The sequence below is a fragment of the Wyeomyia smithii genome, chromosome 1 (assembly GCF_029784165.1).
Source record: "Wyeomyia smithii strain HCP4-BCI-WySm-NY-G18 chromosome 1, ASM2978416v1, whole genome shotgun sequence".
Classification (NCBI taxonomy): Eukaryota; Metazoa; Arthropoda; class Insecta; order Diptera; family Culicidae; genus Wyeomyia; species Wyeomyia smithii.
In genome coordinates, this window is record NC_073694.1 from 61,683,930 (window position 1) to 61,704,871 (window position 20,942).

General features: G+C 42.3%; 1 protein-coding gene across 1 annotated transcript in view; it reads right to left on the minus strand.

Annotated features, from left to right (window-relative positions):
* Positions 1-760: 760 nt before the first annotated feature.
* LOC129722575 (probable G-protein coupled receptor B0563.6) overlaps positions 761-20,942 on the minus strand; it is a 168,093-nt gene continuing 147,911 nt past the window's right edge. The window contains exons 4-9 of the mRNA XM_055676155.1: positions 2,834-2,983; positions 2,525-2,769; positions 2,275-2,467; positions 2,112-2,206; positions 1,893-2,045; positions 761-1,824 (exon numbers count right to left, since the gene is read on the minus strand). Of these exons, the coding sequence (XP_055532130.1) occupies positions 1,498-1,824; positions 1,893-2,045; positions 2,112-2,206; positions 2,275-2,467; positions 2,525-2,769; positions 2,834-2,983 (1,163 nt within the window). The 3' untranslated portion in view covers positions 761-1,497. The remainder of the gene's footprint in view (positions 1,825-1,892; positions 2,046-2,111; positions 2,207-2,274; positions 2,468-2,524; positions 2,770-2,833; positions 2,984-20,942) is intronic.

Genomic DNA, 20,942 nt, shown 5'->3' on the forward strand with positions numbered 1-20,942 from the left:
GTTTTGAAAATTATATGTATATTATTACTTTTATGAAATCGGAGGTAGCATATTTGAAAAGGTTTATATCTTACGCTACTGGACAATAAACAAACAAATAAATATAAAATCGAATCCCCTATGTGGCATGAGAGCTACGACGATAAATCGTTATAATTGAGTGGCCAAATAAAAAAGCAAACCTCAACATTTTATATTAAAGCGGGGGCCTAGTGTGGTTGGTAACGTCTCCGCCAACCACGCTCGACGCCTGGGTTCGAATCCCACCGCCGACATAGGTGTCGATGGTTGTGAGGTAGCGTGATCCTCTCACAACCAACCCAACTGGTCTAGATTCAATCCTAGCCGACACCGGGAGATTTTCTGAGGCGAAAAATCTCTGGGATCACGCCTTCCATCGCATGAGGAAGTAAAGCCGTTGGCGCTGGTCCGTTAATAAATGGGTCGTGAGTTAGGGACCTGGGTGTGGAGTCGCCTCCCTGGGCGTCGGTAATTGGCCACAACAGTGGCGGAAATAGACCGACGGAGAATGAGCGAGAATTAAAAAAAAAAAAAAACATTTTATATTATCCCGTTAATCAAACATTATTGTTCCATAGGATCACAAGACACATTTGACGATCTCGCCACCCACAAATTACAGATACGATCACTAAGAGCGTCGCTGTGAAATGGCCAATTATTCCAAATTCTTACAAACAAGAGTTTCACGTCATGACAGGATTTCTTTTATTTGTTTTTTCTAGCAAGGGACAAAAACTCAACTAACCTTTCCTTTATTGTTTGGAACAAATTGAAGGACCATCCGTGACGAGACTGCGAGTTTTGTTCTTTGATTTTAGTTTGTATATTCTAGAGTTAATAATTACACCGTAGTAGTTTGCGAAAAAAAAAGTTTTATCCTAAAACCGGAGATTTGCTCTATCTATGTACAATGAATGGTTCGGTTTTCGCTAGTGTGTCCTTGTGTAATTCCATGTAATTTCCGCGGCTGGCAATGAATATCACGAAAGACTGTTTTCTACTAAACCACCAATTTATCCGGCTCCGGCTTTTCCGCTTGTCCACTGCGACGAAGATTGTTTTTTAAATGGCACCATTTAGTTTAATAATTACTTTTAATACGCTTAGCTTTAAGGCTTTTTCGCCCTCCGTTTGCTTGAATCTTTAGGCAGGTATGTAAATAAATATCTGTATATGTCGAAGATTAAACTACTCTTCTATCTCTCTCGTTTTTGCGTTGTTTTGAACAAAATTGTTTTTTTTTTAAATTTTGTATAACTAACACGAGTTGTTTATTCGATTCGTTTTTGCTGTCATTATTTCTTGCACCTGGTGCTAGCAATTAAATTAGGACGTCGAAGGAGGGTCGAACGAGGATGACCCGGATCGCGGTCAAACATCCACTGGTGCCGACCTGCAGGCGCCATTATTGCTGGATACGCTACTACCGCTTCGGCTAAGTGGTTCTGAGGAGCGACCATTCGAAACGTAACATCAGATACTGCTGGAGCGACCATTGGTAGCACACAAGCCAGAACTGGTTGTCGTCGTAGCTGTCATGGTGATCTGGTGCGTGACCTGCAGATGTTGCGGCGTAGTTGATGCCGTTGTTGGTGTGACCGCCAGCAGATGTTGCAATTGCTGCTGATTCTGGTGATGAGTAGGCGATTGGTGAGGACTGTTGTTGTTGGAAGTGGCCTGCAGCAGTGACCCGTTGACGGAGGTTCCGTTTGCCAACCGACGGGTGCCGTTCGAGTTATTATAGTGATGGTGATGGCGACCGTTCAATAGGATCCCTGTCGATGGGTGCTTCAGGGGGAACTGGAAAAAGAAAGTAAAAACTGTTGTAGTAAGTTGCTGCCTCACTTAAGAGTCTATAGAACACTAACCTCGGTTCCTCGGTTGTAGAGGGGTTTCTCAAACCACGGCCACCGGATCGTCCGAAAGAGCGTGTTTCGAAAATCCTCACTGAACAAACAATATATGTAGAAGGTGAGCGAATAGTTGATCAGTTCTAGCAGATTCGCCAGAGCTCGGAATAGCTGAATAGATAAACAGGTGAATAGTTTTTAGCAATCGACAACAAATTCAGTGTCATTAACCCTTACCTGAAACGAATAGCTAGACAGATGCTCTGGTGAGAGGGTGACGTGAAGAATCGCCATCGGCGAAACACAGATCAGGAACAGGAGGGAGGTGCTTCCTAGACGAAAAAGAGAATTACCGTTTTATCAAGTCCCAAAATCACATATTTCGACAATGTTTCCTAACCTAGCAGCATCATGAGTCGTCGCTCCTCGGCATATTTCCGCGGATCGTCATCCTTGGTGTTAATCCGGGACAACGTCATGCGGCGGCGCTTATCACAGGTACGACGATACACAATCATTATCCTCAGGTTGAAGCCGGCAATCAGCACCGTCGGTGCCAGCTTGAAGACAATCTCCAATATTACCTTGTAAATCTAAAATTTAATTCAATAAGTGGCATGAGAGCTACGACGAAAAATCATTGTACCTACCGAATAAAATAACGAATCTAAAAATTTCATATTATCCCGCTTATGATACATTATTGTTCCATCGGATTGTAAGACACATTTGACGATCTCGCCGCGCAAAACCGACGGCAGATAGATTAGGAAGGTGAGCACCGCTATCAGCCAGACAGTGATCCGAGGCGGACACATCCGTCGGATGTGACCCGGATGGCACACGGACACGTATCGTTCAATCGTCAGTACCAGCAGCATTATCACACCGACACCTGTTGGGCGATAGTGGAATTATCAGTTGGGAGTGTATTGAAAGAAGTGTTGAAAAATACAAACCAAGACAACCATTTCCGAGAAACAACTCCAGATGGGCTGAGTAAAATGCTTGACCAAAATTCTGCCATCGGCCCGAGTCCCGATGAATCAGCATACGCATTCCGAAGGGAATTGCAAAGATAATTGCCAGTAGAGCGGCCGCCGAATAACCTGCGGAGATGGAAATGGAAACGAATTGACAATGTTATAATTACTCGTTTATCACATTTCTGTCATAAATATCAGTGTTTATGGAAGCCACCAGAGGCTTCCGCTGTAGTCACGATCCGCATGTTTATTCAGCGACAGATAATCAGATTCATTTATTCTCGTTCCGCTCTCCATTACTTCCACTGATTGTGCTATGGCAGAGCGTGTGATATTGCATATATTGCGGTCTATGATAGGGCTATAAGCGTTATTGTCAAGTGACACCAAGCGTACCGGTGGAAAGCCAGATGTGCCACGCAAAAGACAATGATTTGTGAAAGTATCATCGATTCACCGCCTGCTGAACCGGGCTTCCATCGGGAAAGATTGTGTCAATGTAAATATGTCTCCGGATGAGCACGCTCTCGTTGCAAAAAAAACTATCACAATAGAAAAAAGCATTTTGATTTTTTTATGGCGGACTTCGATTTATTGAGCTGCACATAGTACAGAAAGTTCCTATCATTTTATTCGATACGAATTGTGAAGCGAAGCAAAATATTTCCTTTTAAAAAGTTGACAAGCGTTTGCGGTTGTTGCACTGGAATAATGCGACTATCTTGTCGGCTGTGGGACAACAACTTTTATCGAAGGATTTCTTTTCGATTTGACGTTTCCTGGTGCTCATTATATTTGATCAATTTTGTTCATTCCCCCAAAGGCATCACGTCAAGTGTTAGCAGACTCAAACCAGACTTTCAATCTTAAAGTTTTGGTTTAAAATTGCAGGGAGCACTCAAAGAGCCGGTGAAGCGACATTCCGTCCCCTTACAATGAAAAAGAGTTTATCTTCATGTTAAACTATCGAACCAAGGTTGACTCCGATTGTTATGATTGGATATGCTTCAGTGGCCTCGTGTGTGTAAAATGATACTTTTATCATCAAAAAATATTATCATCATCATCGAAAATCACAGTTCAATAAAAAATCGAAATGGATAATGAAAAATAAACTCAATAATTATCCAAATCTTTTTATTTTTAATTTTAAAACATGCTCCACGTAACGTTACGCAGCTTCATAGCCTCGTTGTCACCTACGTCACAGTTCATCATGTTTTTTTTAACCTCCTCCCCTTTCCTTCCATATTCGTGACGTACTTTATGGATGTCGCCTAAACGGAGTTAAAATCCTTACACAGAATTAATATGTGCTATTAGCTAGGTTTGGGAAAAAATTCAAAAACATTTCCGTAAAAATGTTATAAGTCAAGAATGGCTTGAACGTAAAATTTTCAGAGGAACATGATGACACTATCAAATTTAAGGGAACATCCAAAAATGACGTAGCTTTATTTTAGGTTTTTTTGACCCTCTCCCTCCCCCATCGTAGCATTCGTCACAAAGTCAGGCCCCTGTACACTTCGTATGGAATGACCTATACACAACAATCCAAATGTCGAATTACAAACTCCAATTCCCAGTTCCCAATTTCGAATAGAAGTTTTCCGTAGAGAAACAAATTGCCCAAACGACTGGAAGCGATATTCTCTCTAAGACTTTTGATGATTTCTTTTTTATTTCGAAACTGATCCTCATTCAATTTCTTTTTTTAGGTCTTATATTTTATGAAACAAAAAAGAAAAACTGAAAATTGCATATTTTACTCCATCGTATCGTATACAACAACAATATAGGTGAGAAGTTGGCGAGAAAAGACGTGAGCGTGAAGTCAATGACATATTTCGCCCTAAAGCTCTAGCCTGCAGAAATTTAGTCTTCATTGTATAATTAATTACTGCAGCGAGAAGACGGTTGACTCTTACTGGAAACTGGCTCAAACCGTAACCAGCAGAGCAGCAGCTGATTTTCATGCAGCACGCGACTCATTCGATCGCAGCGTTCCACAGTAGACGAACAAACCGGCGGACTGCACAGCGATGCTGAACGTGCTCGGACATGTTAGTAATATTGTCCGAGTCTATCACGTCGCGTTAATAGTTGTGCGTTTGCCAGTAGCGTGTGTGTATGTAGTAGCAGCTTGCTAGCACTGGCAAGTATTCTACTGAATTTAATAATTCAACACCTGATATTTCCGCACCTTCCAGTCATCCACCGATAAATAAATCGGCACCAAAACAGGCTCGATTTTCATTGAAGCCCCACCAAGACGCACGTTATACGGCAATCAGGAAGTCTCCAACTCTCCCGACTCAGTCGTGTTACCACCAGCACCACCGCCGTTTTCAACCGTCAACTGTTCCAGCCATCAAAGACGTCTTGGTCCTGATGTCGTGGTAGAGGAGGAGGTCTTCCGAAATCCCCCCACAGGCGAGTATTCAGTGGCTGAAACGCATACTCTGCCTAATCAATCTTCCGGTTTCAGCCGTAATGACGATCGTCAGAGCTATAACCGATTCGCTGCCACCACCCGTGCTGCCGCTGTGAGCAAACATCTTCTGACAGTTTACTACCAGAATGTGAGAGGCCTACGAACCAAGACGAAAGATTTGAAGCTGATGCTCTCTAGTTGTGACTACGATATTTTGGTGTTCACTGAAACCTGGCTCCGACCCGACATACTCGATTCAGAGCTGTCGACTGAATACTGGCTGTTTCGATGTGATCGCAGTGAGTTAACCAGCGATTTTTCAAGGGGCGATGGAACACTTTTTGCAGTAAAATCCAATCTCAAATGTGTTTCAATCTCAATACCAGATTGTGATCATCTTGAGCAAATGGTTGTTCGGATCGATTTTCGTACTCGCTCACTTTATCTGTGCTCCCTTTATTTGGCTCCAAACTCTGCCATTGATTTATACAAGGCTCACTGTGCGGCAATTCTTGACGTCTCTGATCGTTTAAAAGACGCTGATATTCTGATAGTTTTGGGAGACTATAACTTACCGAACCTCGTGTGGCAACTTGATGAAGATCTTCATGGTTATTTACCCATTAATGCATCTTCCGAAAATGAATTAGAACTCACTGAAGCACTGCTTTCTTACGGACTTCAACAAGTTAACCAGTTTAAAAATTCAATGGGACGGTTGCTTGATTTAGCGTTTGTTGACGTACGTGTTTGAACCCGCTGAGCCACTCCTACGAGTTGATCCTTTTTACAAGCCGTTAGTCGTTTTGTTGATGTTGACAATGACGTTTTCGAGGAAAGTGAGCAAGAAACTGGTTTTATGGAGTTAAACTTTCAAAACTGTGACTTCGATGCTTTAAATAACGTCATTATGTCTATCGACTGGCGCCACTATCTAACAGGTGATTCAATTGATGTGGATGTGTCTATCTTCTATGAAAAACTGTTGGAAGTTCTGACTGAAAATGTCCCGCGTAAACGAAGACGTCCTTCCAGCGTTCCAATGTGTAAGCCTTGGTGGACAGCTGAGCTTCGCCAAATGAGGAACATGCTTCGTAAAATGCGAAAACGTTATTTTAAATCAAGAACCACAGAAAATTTCAACTCTCTTCGTGACACGGAAGCTGTATATAAGGTACAACTTGTTGAAACGTATAGAATGTATATACAGAATGTAGAGCAGAACTTGAGGCAGAATCCGAAGTCGTTTTGGAAACATATCAAGTCTTGAAAGGCGAGCCCCAGGATACCATCCAATGTTGAACATAACGGGACAAGTTCTAACTCCAATTACGAAGCGGCCAACCTATTTGCCAATTTTTTTATAAGTGTTTATAGCACAGTGACACTCGCTTTGCATCCAGACTCTTTTCAGCGAGTACCAACGTATGACATCAATCTCCCAATATTTACTCTTTCAACCAGCGAAGTTCAAACAGAACTCGAACACATTGACCCGACTAAAGGAGCCGGGGTCGATGGATTACCGCCACTGTTCCTGAAAAATTGTGCATCTTCATTGACTTTTCCTGTTGCTTGTCTCTTTAATCTATCGCTTTTAAATAAGACTTTCCCAGATATCTGGAAATTCTCCAGAATTGTGCCTATTCATAAGTCAGGCAGTACTCATCATGTAGAAAATTATCGTGGAGTATCAATCTCGTGTTCACTTGCAAAGGTATTCGAAACAATGATTCAAACTGTACTCTACAGAACTGTAAAATCTGTGATATCAGAGCACCAACATGGGTTTATGCAGCACAGGTCAACAACGTCTAACCTAATGTGTTACATGAACTACTTATTTAAAGAAGTCGAAAACAGAAAGCAAGTTGATTCGGTCTATTTCGACTTTTCTAAAGCGTTCGATGTTGTTCCACACAATTATGCCATTGAAAAGTTCAAGCATATGGGATTACCAGAACATATCACCGAATGGCTACACTCCTACCTCTTAAATCGAAAAGCATCAGTCTGTGTTAACTCAGCGTACTCCAGAGAATTCGTCATCACTTCAGGTGTGCCACAAAGGAGCGTGCTTGGTCCACTTATCTTCAACCTGTTCGTAAATGATGTTTGTTCCCGACTGAGGTCTCCGAAACAAATTTTTGCTGACGATCTAAAACTATACCGAGTAGTTTCATCCGAGTTGGACTGTTTAGCCTTGCAAAGCGATATAGACGAGCTCTTATTGTGGTGTCGTGAATATGGAATGAACTTGAATGTTACTAAATGCAAATTTATCACATTTACTCGTCGCCTAGATGCAATCAATTATCCATACCACATCAATGGCATTACGCTGGAACGGGTCCAGTCCATTCGCGATCTAGGTGTCACAATAGATTCTGAGTTGCAGCTCCACGATCACATTTCAATCGTTACAGCCAAAGCATTTGCAATGCTGGGGTTGTTACGAAGGCAAATATCCGACTTCACTGATGTCTATACCCTAAAAACGCTTTTCTGTACCTTGGTTCGCAGCATCCTAGAGTATGCGGTTGCAATCTGGGCACCGTATCAGGTGACTCTTACTGCTAAAATTGAACGAATACAAAAGAAATTTGTGGATTATGCATTACGCAGACTTTCATGGAGGGATCCTATGGCTCTAACTGATTACTCAGCACGCTGTATGCTTATTAGCTTAGACACTTATCGACTCGTCGGATCAAGCTCCAGCGGATGTTCATATTCGACATCATCGAAGGGAACATCGACTGTCCGGAACTGTTGCAGCAAATCAACTTTAACATCCCTCGACGTAATCTTCGAAGCTTCTCAGCCATCAATCTTCCCGTACATAGAACTGATTACGGCCATTTCAGTCCATTTAGCTCCAGTTTAAGAGCATACAATGATGTTAGCAGTTTCCACGAGTATGGTAAGTCGAAAACGTCTTTTAAAACTAGGATTAGACACATAGTTTAAGATTTAGTCTGTACGATTTTACATCGAAGACGAAGAAACAATAAATAAACAATTAGAGTTTTTCGAATTTTGTTTGAAGAATTTCTCTTTTTGAAAAGATAGATGAAGATTCGAACTATTACCCCGCATGCGAGGCAAAAGTATGCAGTTTATGGAGCAAAAGTTCGCGCTATATGAACAGTATATTTAATACTATCCTTAATGAAGTTCATCATATTTCGCTGATTTTGCACCAACTCTTAATTCTGGATTCTGAGAATTTTTTTTTCGGTTTTTATGGTTTTGGTTGTCTTGATGGTATGCCCCGAAAATGGACCTTCCGGAATAGATTCCAATTCCAAATTATTCCAAATATGGGTATTTTCGGAACCGGGATGATGCCCAGAGAACCAGAAACAACCCTGGACGCCATTCTGAATTTCAAAATGGCGACTTCCGGTTTACGAAAAACAACCATAAATGATCGAATACCACCAAATATGGGTATTTTCGGAATCGAGTTGATGCGGAGATCAAAAATCAACTCCAGAGAATATTTCAAAATTCAAAATGGTGACTTCCGGTTTGCTGAAAACAATAAAAATACCACCCCATATGAGTACTTTCGGAATCGGGATGATGTCCAGGAATCCTAAAAATGATCCCAGATGCCGTTTTTGAATTCCAATATGATGGCTCCGGCTTACGGAAAACATTCAAAATTGACCTTACCTTTTGGAATCAGAACGATGCCAAGAGACCTGACAACGACTCCAGACGAACCGCAAGTCACCAGCTTGAATTTAAAAATGACGCCTGAGGTCGATTTCCGATCTCGGGGCATCATTTTGATTCCAGAAATACACATATACTCGACCATTTTAGGTTGTTACCGAAAACCGCAGGTCGCCAAAATGGCGTCTGGGGTCATTTTAGGGTCTCAGAGCAGCATCCCGATTTCTGAAATACTCATATTGCCTGGTATTTAGCTACATTTTGTTGTTTCTCAGCAATCGGAAGCTGCCTTTTGAAATCTAAAATGGTGTCTAGGGTCATTTTCCAGTGTCTAGGCATCGAGATGGTGCTAAATACACATATTGGGGGTTGCAAAACAATCTATATTTGATGGCATTTGACCTTGAACAATTTTTTTCGTTACGTGCGTACTTTTGCACACAGTGAATTTTTCAACTGGTTTGATTTTTATGAACACGAAAGTATTTTCGGCAAAACAAATTCACCCTACGCCCCACAATTATTCAAGTAGTTTTTAGGTTCCGTTGTTTTCGAGTTTCGGTATTTTCCGAAAACGAAGAAAACTAGATCAAAACAGCTCAAAACACAACTTTCCTCATAAATAAATCTTATGTAAATACATGTGTGATTAACAGACGCAAATTCATACAATGTTGGTAGTTTGTTTTGCTCGTATGTTTCGAAAATGCCAATTTATACTTTTACCCCGTGCGTACTTTTGTTCCTCACTCGCTACTCTATGTGTGAAGAATAGCGTAGCGTAAGCACGGTATATTTCGTAGATTGCAGACTGATGACTAACGCTTCTACTCGGATTGTATGAGGTACAGTATTCGAGAGTAACATTTAAACCAATCTGAGTTGAAGTAGGCCCGATAGTCATCATTGCTGGCCACGCCCATCTTTACCGTAGCTTGGGGATATTAGAAAGGATATTGATGATGTAATACTTACTTAATGAGAGGCCACCGACTCAGTGACACTCTCGTAAGTACTACGGAGTTGGATTAAGGGATTTAGGTTGTTGACGCAAAAACTATCTATCAAAATTGAGCAACTGGCAAAATTTCATGCATCCAAAGCCCTTAAAGTATATAAAATTGCTAACATGCACTTGAGCCAAAACATTTTCCTTAATTCGATCTCAAACCGCCAAACTTATCATAGTACAGTTGTCGTGTATTCATGTCACGCTGCTACAACGATTATTTATAATATTATAAAAACTATTCAGCTGCAACATTTAACCAAAAGCATGTTAAATCGAAAAACAAAAATTCACAGACTTTGTTCTGAAAAATTTCGGGAAAGCATCCAAACATATTGTCCCATATCGTAATGAGCAATGGTATAAAATTATATATTAAGTCAAATTTTTCTCGGCTTGCTCAAAATTCAACGGGACCGACCCGCCATTCGCGGTTAAACAGTTCAAAACAAAAAAGAGTCAAAAGTGTTATTTTGTGTTGCCTCTGCGCCTCAAACACGAATTGAAACAAAACTTCAACACATTATCGAAAAACGCCCTTGTCGATTACTGGAAACAAACGCGCAGCGCATAATTGAAAACAAAAAAAAACGAGATTCATCGCACCCGGCAACCCAGCTTGGCAGCTTGGCAATAAAAAAATGTTCTACATGCCTAAAATACTTCGTACGCCAAACAGATCATTCACACATTCTCACATTCATACTCTTGCCAAAAGGGCAAGCCGAAACCCGCTATCAGCTACCACACAAAACCGAGTGCCTAAGCATTCTAAAAAAAAATGAGACACAAAACTTATACTCATCTAGATCATTCTGATGATGGTGCTTTGTCGGTGATAGTATGCACACCGAGCAGCACCAGGCGACACCATAGCACAATGCTATCCAACTGCCATCTTCTTCGATCACATCACCACGCAATCTTTTCTACGTGCATAACACACCGCTAGCCAGAGTAAAACACCGAGTTAGTACTAACACCTGCACAACTTTCCTGGCTTTGCAATTTGGCAATTTTTGAGCTTGGATAAATTGGCCATTCCAACGCTAGAAACACTCGCATTAACACTGATACTTCATCATTACCGCGTTATAAAAACATCACTAATAATTTTTCTTCACTGTTCAGCAAATTTGCTTGCATAAATTACTTAAAATTAAATAATTTAACGGAGAGGTTTCAGAGCACGTACCATCAATCAGCCGTGCTGCCAACTCCCTCACTACTCTATGTGTGAAGAATATCGAGAGAACTAGAATCACCCGTGTAATCAGTAAATGGCAATCCGAAATCATGCTTAATCAAACACATTTGTCTCTATTTTGAGAAATACCAAAAAAATTTGATATGCTCTAAATTTTAATTGAAGAAGTTAATATATTTTTTGTCACATGCCAAAACCTTGACAATGAAATAACTAAAAAGTGTATAAATAAGTTCTTGCTTTCTTTTTTAGAAGTTATGGAAATTATCGATTTTATATCTTTGATTTTTTAAATACATGAAGTTATATGCTGGGATGGAGCAATCTAGCATGAGTTTTATCCAATTAATGTCAAACAATTTCCAATCTGAGAATTTCCGCTTGAATCGTTATGATCTCGGTAATGACAAAAATTAGTGAAAAGTTATCTAGAGTTCATTTAGAAATATTGGAATACTGAATTTGAGATGCAAGTCCAAAAATAAACCAAACGAAACTAAGCGTGATCTTACACTCGAAGAACGAATCATATTGCTCGATTCACTTTGTTTTTTTTTGACGTTGCAGAACAACACTTGTTTTGAACTCGTTTTGTTTACGTAAATACGTCCTGGACAATGTTGTCATCCAACAATAGCTAAGTGAGAAGGTGCGACCCAATAATTGGCGTGTAAACCATGTTTCGGTTGTAGAGGACATGCTTCGCCAACCCGAGCTGTTTACCAGGTGGTGCTGCTCAAAACAACATCTGACCTCCATGTTAGGAGCGGCTAATCACCGTCCTGGTGTCAGCGCGGGACTCTAAATAGAGCTGACACGATGGTCCACCGACGAGACGAAGGGTTGAGGAAGGCCCAACGAGCCGCCCCGGAAAAGGAGATGTTACAAACAGCATAAGAGAAAATACGAATCGACCTAGGCAACGAAATAAAGACTACGATCTGAAACTTAAGACATGGAGCTGCAAATCGCACTGCTTTCCAAGATGCGACAGGATAATCTATAATGAGCTACATCCACGCAACATCGAAGTCGTAGCGCTGTAGGAACTTAGTTGGACAGGACAGAAGGTATGGTAGAGCGGGCATAGTACTGGGCAAGATACGCCAACGCGTGATGGGCTGGCAGCGATCAATGCAAAGATGTGCAAGATGGTAATAAAGAGACGGTTCTTCAACTACAGCATTATCAACGTGCACTGCCCATATGAAAGAAGACCCGACGACGAGAAGGAAGAGCTCTACGCGCAGCTGAAGCAGGACTACGATAGCTGCCCGCGACGGGACGTGAAAATCGTTATTGGGGACATGAATGCTCAGGTAGGACGGAAGGCAATGTACAGACCGCTAACCGGGTCAGATAGCCTGCAAACCGTGTCTAATGGTAACGGCCAACGATGTGTGAACTTTGCGACCTCCCGCGGTATGGTAGTCCGCAGTACCCTTTTCCTCCGTAAAGATATCCATAAATTCACCTAGAGATAACCCGACAAACAGACAGAGAATCAAATCGACGGCAGGTTCTTTCCCGACATAATCAACATTCGCATCTTCCGCAATACAAATATAGATTTGGGCCACTACCTGGTAGCTGTGTGCAAACACTCGCCGAAGTCGAACAACGGGACCAGATATTGAGCAGCTGTGAGTTGCACAGGAATACGCGCAGCAGATAGAGGCAGCGTTATCCACGGAAGAGCAGCTTGGCGTAGCTACTCTTGCAGATGGCTAGAGTAGCACCCGATCCGCCATAGGTACCATTGCTGTAACGCTATCAGGACATCAGGTACAAGGACTCCGAATCATAGAAATGACTGATTTGACGGCGAATGCAAACCGTTAGTTGATGACAAGAACGCAGCAGGGCTGAGTATGCTCCAACACCGTGCGAGAGCGAACGGGAAGGAAGAAGCGCCGGTAAGAGGACCGAGATCGCGTAGCGATGAAAAAGCTGCACCAAGCTAACGTTACTCGGGAGGTCTACGAGAAGCTGAACAGCTTCTGTAAAGGCTACCTACCGCAAGCCGATATGTTCAGGAGCATGGACGGCAACTTCCGGACGAACGAGTGTGAGGTGATCGAAAGATGGAAGCTGCACTCCGATGCGTATCTGAACAGCGATGCAGTAGAACGCGAGGACGGTATGGCAACTGATCGTGGTGCACGATCAGCAGACAACAGAATTCCAGCTCCCTGATATCCTGGAGGGGGAGGAGGAGATTGGTCGTGGTGTTGTGTGTCCTATCTACCAAAAGGGCGACAAGCTGGAGTGCTGCAATTACCGGGCAATCGCTCGGCTGATGGCCACCAACAAGGCACTCTCCCATAAACGCAACCGGCGACTATCACCATTTCCGAAGCAGATCGTGGGGCACATCCAACCGGGATTCATGGCTGCCCGCGCCACCATGGATCAGATATTCGTGGTCCGGCAGGTTATGTAGAAATACCGCAAATACAATGTGCCCACAAGTCATCTTTCCAGCGATTTTAAACCGGCATACGACACAATCGATTGAAACCAGCTCTGGCAAATTATGCACAATTGCCGACAACGGTACTAGCAGAGAAATTTTTCGGCGTATTATGGCAGGAAATCGCACATACTATGGTCTTCGGAAGACGCTCCGATCGAGTAGAATTCGCATTCGCACCACGTCGACCACCTACAGGACACTGATCAGTCCGGTAGTCCTCTACGGCCATGAAACATGAACTATGCTAGTGAATGACGAACGCAACCATCTTCGGTAGAATGCAGATGGAGAACGTGGCTTGGAAGAGGCGAACGAACCACGAACTGCAGGAGCTGCTTGGGGAGCCATCTATCGTCCACACTACACTGCTAAGATTGGCAGGGATCGATCAGGTGGACCCTACGCAGGCTGCAGGGCTGGTGAACTGCAGCCATGGACCGAGTGGAATGGAGACGATTCTTACGTACAGTAAAAGTCACACCACGGCTAAAGTAAGGTATGCTAAATGGTTTAAAAATACGCCAAAATTAAATCGCCCACGCATGCAGACGTATACATTTAAAGCATTTTGCCCATTTTAGCTAATCAAAAAATAATCAAATTTCAATGATATGCTGTGATTTTAATAGTAGTTTCAAATCATAAAGCACTTGAGGACTAACTTTCTAAACGCATCCGTTTTTTGAGATTTTTCAAAATTGTTTGGAAATGTTTGGAAAGCTCTTTAAGAAAATGCACCCTTTTTCGTAGAATATGGAGGATGGATATGGATATGTAATTGGATTTGAAAACAAGCATATAGTTATTGTGATTCGTACATTAACTTTTAATAGTCCTAGGTCTTCAGCATAAATAGTTTTTAAGAATAGCTGCTTGCTGAGTGGTTCGTCAAAAATATATTCTCCAATAAAGATGTGATAACCTTTGCTCTTACAAGTAAGTACGTGATTCACTATGCATTGCTGTGCTTTTGTTTCACATAAAATGGATTAACTATCTATAAACAGGATAAGAATAAACGCGTGCGTGTCGTTCGTTTCAACCATTCCATGCATATTTGTCTGATGTTACTTTTGCGGACTTTCAGGTTTAACCCTCAAACAGTTTAACTCCAATATGGTTATTACTAGTAGCAAATTGGCTTCAGACACAGGCGACATCCATAAGTTACGTAACGCAAAATGACTTTTTTTTAACCCCCGAATTGTAAGGAAACGTAACCCCACTACCTACCCTATTTTACGTTTAAAAATTACGTAACGCTGTAGAAAAATTTGCTTAATAAAAAAGTTTGTTTGGACCTTACCTCCCCCTCCCCTATGCAACAAATCGTAACGCCCAAGCAGTGTTGGAATAATCATGATAAAAAAAAGTTCACTCACCGCTCAATGCAAATAAAAATCGCCGGATAATTTCACACAAGAAAATCATCAACGATATTCGATCTAAAATTTCATGAAAACACCGAACGAGAGTCAGTTTCAGCTGTAATCGTAGAGGATATTTTTTGTCTCCATCTCACATGCGAGCGAAACGCAATCAGGATACGAATCATTCGAGTATCGTATCGCCTTCGTGCTTTTTCTGCTTTGAGTATAGGCAGCCTATATCAACGAGCACACGAACTCATATTGATTTTGGTTTTGATATTTTTCGTTTCACTCAACTGCTCGGGTGAGAATTTTGTTAGTAGTTGTTTAGATTGGAAGTCTTACAGACTCAACGTGCATTGCTGGCTATGACCGCAATTGGATGCGAGTTTTTAAGTAATGAACAATTACCGAAACCAAAGTAAACGGTTAGCAATCGAAAAAGCTGTAGAAGAGAACGATAACTCATCCCATTGACATGCCGTGTGTAATTGTGATTATGCACAAAGCAATAAACTGGCATTTATTTACCATTTGGAATTTGACCTTAAATAAAACTCAAATATGGTCCTTTTTCATTAACCTTTTTAAGGTGCTGTTGTCATAGCATTTGTTTGTGTTTATAAACAGAAGGTCGAGTTCCGAATCGGAATATAGCACCAAGGCTTTACTTTGTTATAGGGCGTCGTACACAAATTACGTGACGCTAAAAGTCTAGATTTCAAACCCCCTCCCCCCCTAACGTTCGACATGACTCCCTCCCCTAAAATTACGTAACGCTGATCAGCCTGCCCCCCTCCAAAATTTTCAATTTCGAGCAAACATCACAGTTACGTAACTGTCTCTACTACCCCCCCTCCCTTCTACATAACAATAAGTAACGCTGATTCAAACCCCCTCCCCCCCTTCATACGTTACGTAATTTGTGTACGACGCCTAGCGTATGAATGCTTTACTATAAAAACACTGATCCTTTTCATTTGTTCGATATATAATTAACCCTATCCCAGCAGAGGGAAAAGACTTTCCAACTCTTATTACTCATAAACTACTATAAAGCCCTATATTAGAACCACCCATCAGCCCCTTCACTGCAGTTGTCGTCAATGAAATGTAAACAATCAGTCATCTGGTTGAAGAGCGGGTGAAGATCGGGATATTTCGGCTAACAATATCACGAATCATGTATATCATGAGCGAATGTGATGTGAAGAGAATGAGAGAGAGAACGATCTGATTCTTTTCATATCGTGGCATCGGTGAGTTGCACCGAAACAAGCTCATGATGTTCCATTTTCTCGCACCTCGAAGTTCAATCGGGACATAGGGTAAGGAACATATTCTAAGCAGCTTTAGGAACCGCCTGTGTATGCAGACGAAATACTCGAAATGTGTTGAGTGAAATTCAAACAGTAGTATATCAATCTGTTCTCTATCGTTTTCTCTGTCAGAACTTGTTTTCAGATTGTAAAACTAAGTTAGCAAACTTTAACAATAATCCAAGTTACCAACCGAGGGACACTATTCCAATCACCCTCAACCTATTTTAAGCAGTTTCCATCTGTTCTGCAGGTGTTTTTAACAGCACCCGAAGTGGCTCCTGAATGGCTGCAATATAGGTCGATTTGTTTCAAACGATGTTTGTTCACAAATTTCTTTGTGATTAACGGTATTCCTTATATTCGTAAGACAGCTAGACAATCAAATTGTCGATATTGATCAAAATGCAGGAGTTTGAGACCTGTTTTATTCGACTGATTAAAATAGGCGCTACTGCTTAAGCCGTTCCTTACCCTATCAGAGTGTGAAACGAGCGACAGAAAATTCGGAAGCGAAAACGTATCGCATTTGAAAATGATATTTCGCTGACAATTCCAACACTGCGCTCAAGGATACCCCCATATGAGCGTTACGTAATTTATGGATGCCGCCATATCTCTGTTATTATAGTACACATACCCAGAACGCCTACCTGCACGGAAGAAATTTCGATGTCGTAATTCACATTAAGATATCTATGCGTACAGTGTCGTTACTTCTTTCAAAAAAAAATTATTGGGTGCTTTAGTGTAGGAAAAAGTTGAATCGGCTAACAAGTGAGGATGTGGCTGATGTGCATACAAATTGCTTACTAGATGACAAATTTCTCAGCATATTAGAAAATGTTTTTATAGAATAAAGTTATGAATTTTAAAAAGTATTATAAAACTTTTAAATCATGTTTCTCGCTTACTCAATTTGGAACATGGGACAAATATGCGTAGCACGGTAGTACTAAGTTGGCTAAAATTTATTCTTTTAGTCGAAAAGACTATCACAATAGCCATTTCCCACACACACATATACTTTCTGCGCTTAGCATTTTTATGCTCATCATACAGTATTAGGCATGGCTTCGTTCCATATTCACCAGCAGAGGCGGCAAAAAAACGTGAAGCTGCCCAACGAAAGATATCACTGTCAAGACGTGACTTTCGGCTTAATTCCTGACCATAGCAATATGAGCCTTTGCAGAACCATTGATCAAACCTGGTGGCAGCATGTTATTGCTGAAGGCCAGTACGTGTCCGGTAAATTAGCCTGGTTCCATTCTCTCCGGGGTCCGTCTATGACGGTTATAATTAAAATGATAACAACTGCTCTCCTTGGTCAGTTCTGTAATGTAGCTAGCAGTCCAGATCAGCAAGCTAATCGTCATTGTTCACGCAATCATCGTGACATACTTTGTCGCTGTCTGTCGTGTTATATTATTAGCGTTAGAGGAAAATGAGATTACCTGTTGGCCTTACGGACATGACATATCGTTATCTGTCAGGCTTATCAACAACGCGACAATTGATGGAGACTGGGAGAATAACGGGTACGGTTTTCCCACAGGAACTGCCAGGATGGAAATGTCTTTTCTTCCTGTTTACTGGTAATTGCCCAAATTGTCCTGAAATTACCGTCCCAGGACACGAACGTCACGTTGCCGACAAAAACATTGCCCTCGTGGCACCAAAATGGCTTACATTTCAACGAAATCCTCGAACAATAAGAGCAAAACAAAGCGAATAAAATAGCATTCACTTGAGGCAGGCACTGAGGGGTACGTCTGCCGCTAACTTCCTGTCTAGGATTTCTTTTATTTCGCCGCAACAACCGGTTGCTGAGGTGCGACAGTTGTTATTGGAAAAGGTTCACATCCGTTCATCATCATGGCAACGTGAACGCGACAGTAACCACACAACCACACGTTCTGCTGTCACTGTCGGAAGCTGTCAAGCCATATTTTTTCCGCGATGATTAGGTACCTATGTTTACCATGCCACGAGCATAGTGGCTGCTCGTTTGGCGACAACTTCGTTTGGAAGTAAGAAATCATTTCAGACTAACGTAGACTTCCGAGAATATTTTTCCATTTCCGTCAGTCTAACGTCCTATGGTCTTGTGCTTCGAATAAATTATGACACTCAAAGAAAGCAGACAGAACATATAGTTCGAAAGATTACCCATACGAGTGGCAAATGATAATTATTTCTTAAGTTTTCTCAGCTCCAGCAGTGCCATTTCGGAGAATTTTGGGCTACAAAAACGTACGTGACCCAAATTTACACCCCTATCATACTCGTATATTATATCGCAGCAACCCGTCGGTCGGCCTTGCTGCGGATTGTTATACCCTGTTGTTGCTACTGTTGTCGATTTTATGGGTACGCAAACACCACAGCGGCACAGCTGCTTGAAATTCCAATCAGCCATGTGTCTAGGCTATGCCATCCTGCCCCCCCGCAGCCTGCTGGCAAGCGGAATTTGAAGTTTTCCTTGCGGTGGGTTTCATTTTCTGCCTTTTTACCCACATGGAAGAGGTTTGTGAGATTTCGCTGCCACAACTGAGGCATTGAAATAAAGTATCACATATTAATTTGGGGCTTTTAGCCGTTTTCGTCAGGATAACCAGTTGTTTTGCATTGAATTGATACCCTTCTGTAAGACTGTTCTTCGCATATTTGTCCCACGTTACTTTCAACATCTAAATAGACAGCCTCATACTAATAAGTCGAGAACCCAAACAAAAAGGTAGGAAATCTTTAATATTTTATGTTGAAGAAATATTCAATTTTTGAGTTTCTTCAATTATTTTTTTCTATGTTTTTCAAGTATTTCTCAGAATATAAATAGAAGTATTTCATGAGTCATCAATAGGCATACCAACTCCTAGATGAAAAAAAAAACAAAATCCCGACAATTTGGTCGATTAGGTTTATAAAAGTTTTACAAACAAACATCTGGGCCCGTTAAAGTTTCAACATGTAGTGTGGATTCTGACTTGGTAGACTCTGAAAAATGTTGTTTCGGTCCTCATTATAAAACACTTTACGGAGGCTTACGTAATTCATGGATTACGTAATTTGTGGAACTCATGTTGCCTAACGAGCTGGTGAACGGCTGGGCAGAGCGTACCTGCAGTACAACCCGTACTAGTTGGCATAAAATAAACCCCATTGTGGTCCATAGCATCCTGCCCAGCAACTCCTATCCCTACCTCCCCGTGGTAACCAAGCGAAGATCGTGGTAACCAACCCGTGGGGGGACCTTGATCGTATGCTGACAGGGAAGGGGGAGGTGGGCTGACCTCCTCGGAGAAAGGCTCAGCCTTTCTGAGCGTCTGTTTCCCAGGTTAGGGGCGGCTCATAACAGCGTCTGACCCGGAGCGGGCGACTGAATAAAGAAACGTGTTGTCTCGAACGCTACACCCAAGATGGCAGCCCCATCACGAGACTCGGTAGCGTAGCCCTAGTAAGGCAACCTACCTAAACAATTACACTACGAACAGTCAAGAAAATATAACTCGGAACATTCGGTATGGACCTAGGCAACGAAAAACGGACCACGAGTGGTGACTCGGTACCTGGAACTGCAAGTCGCTAAATTTTGTGGGCGGAGACAGGGTGCTGCTCGAGCAGCTAGAACCCCAAATTCGGCATAGTGGCTCTGCAGGAGATCTGACGCAAAGGTGAGAAAGTGTGGAAAGTCCGTGGAGGCAAGGCCCAGTTCTACCAGAGCGGTGGAGCAACCAACGGGCTGGGAACGGGGTTTTGTGTGATAGGCAGAATGCAGGATCGCGTGATCAATTGGAAGGCGATCAACGAGAGAATGTGTCTGTTGAGGATTAAAGGTCGTTTCTTCAACTACAGCATCATCAACGTGCACTGCCCGCACGAAGGTAGACCTGTCGACGAGAAGGAATCGTTCTACGCGCAGTTGGAGGCAACAAACGACGGCTGCTCGTCACGGTACATCAAAATCGTCATCGGGGATATGAACGCCCAGGTTGGTAGGGAAGCGATGTATAGACCGGTGATAGGGCCTCACAGCCTACACACCGACACGAACGACAACGGCCAACGATGCATCAACTTCGCAGCATCCCGAGGCCTAGTGATTAGAAGCACCTTCTTTCCACGCAAAGATATCCACAAAGCCACCTGGAGATCACCTGACCACCGTACAACAAATCAAATTGACCACGTTCTCATTGATGGCCGATTTTTCTCAAGCATTACAAACATACGCTCCCTCCGGGGTGCGGATATCGACTCAGACCACCACCTAGTAGCAGTACATGTGCGCTCAAAACTATCCACGGTATTTCACACACGTTAGAACCGTCCTCCCCGGCCAAACATCCGGCAGTTGACCAACCCGCAGACTGCAGAGAACTACGCGCGCTTACTTGAGGAGGCACTACCTTCCACGGAAGAACTATGTGCTTTGACTCTCGACGATGGATGGGGGAAGCTACGCTCGGCCATTGGAGAGGCCGCATCCGCGGCACTAGGTGTGGTATCGTCGAGCCGACAAAATGACTGGTTTGACGGGGAATGCCAGCAAGCGATGGAGAGGAAGAAAAGAGCTTGGA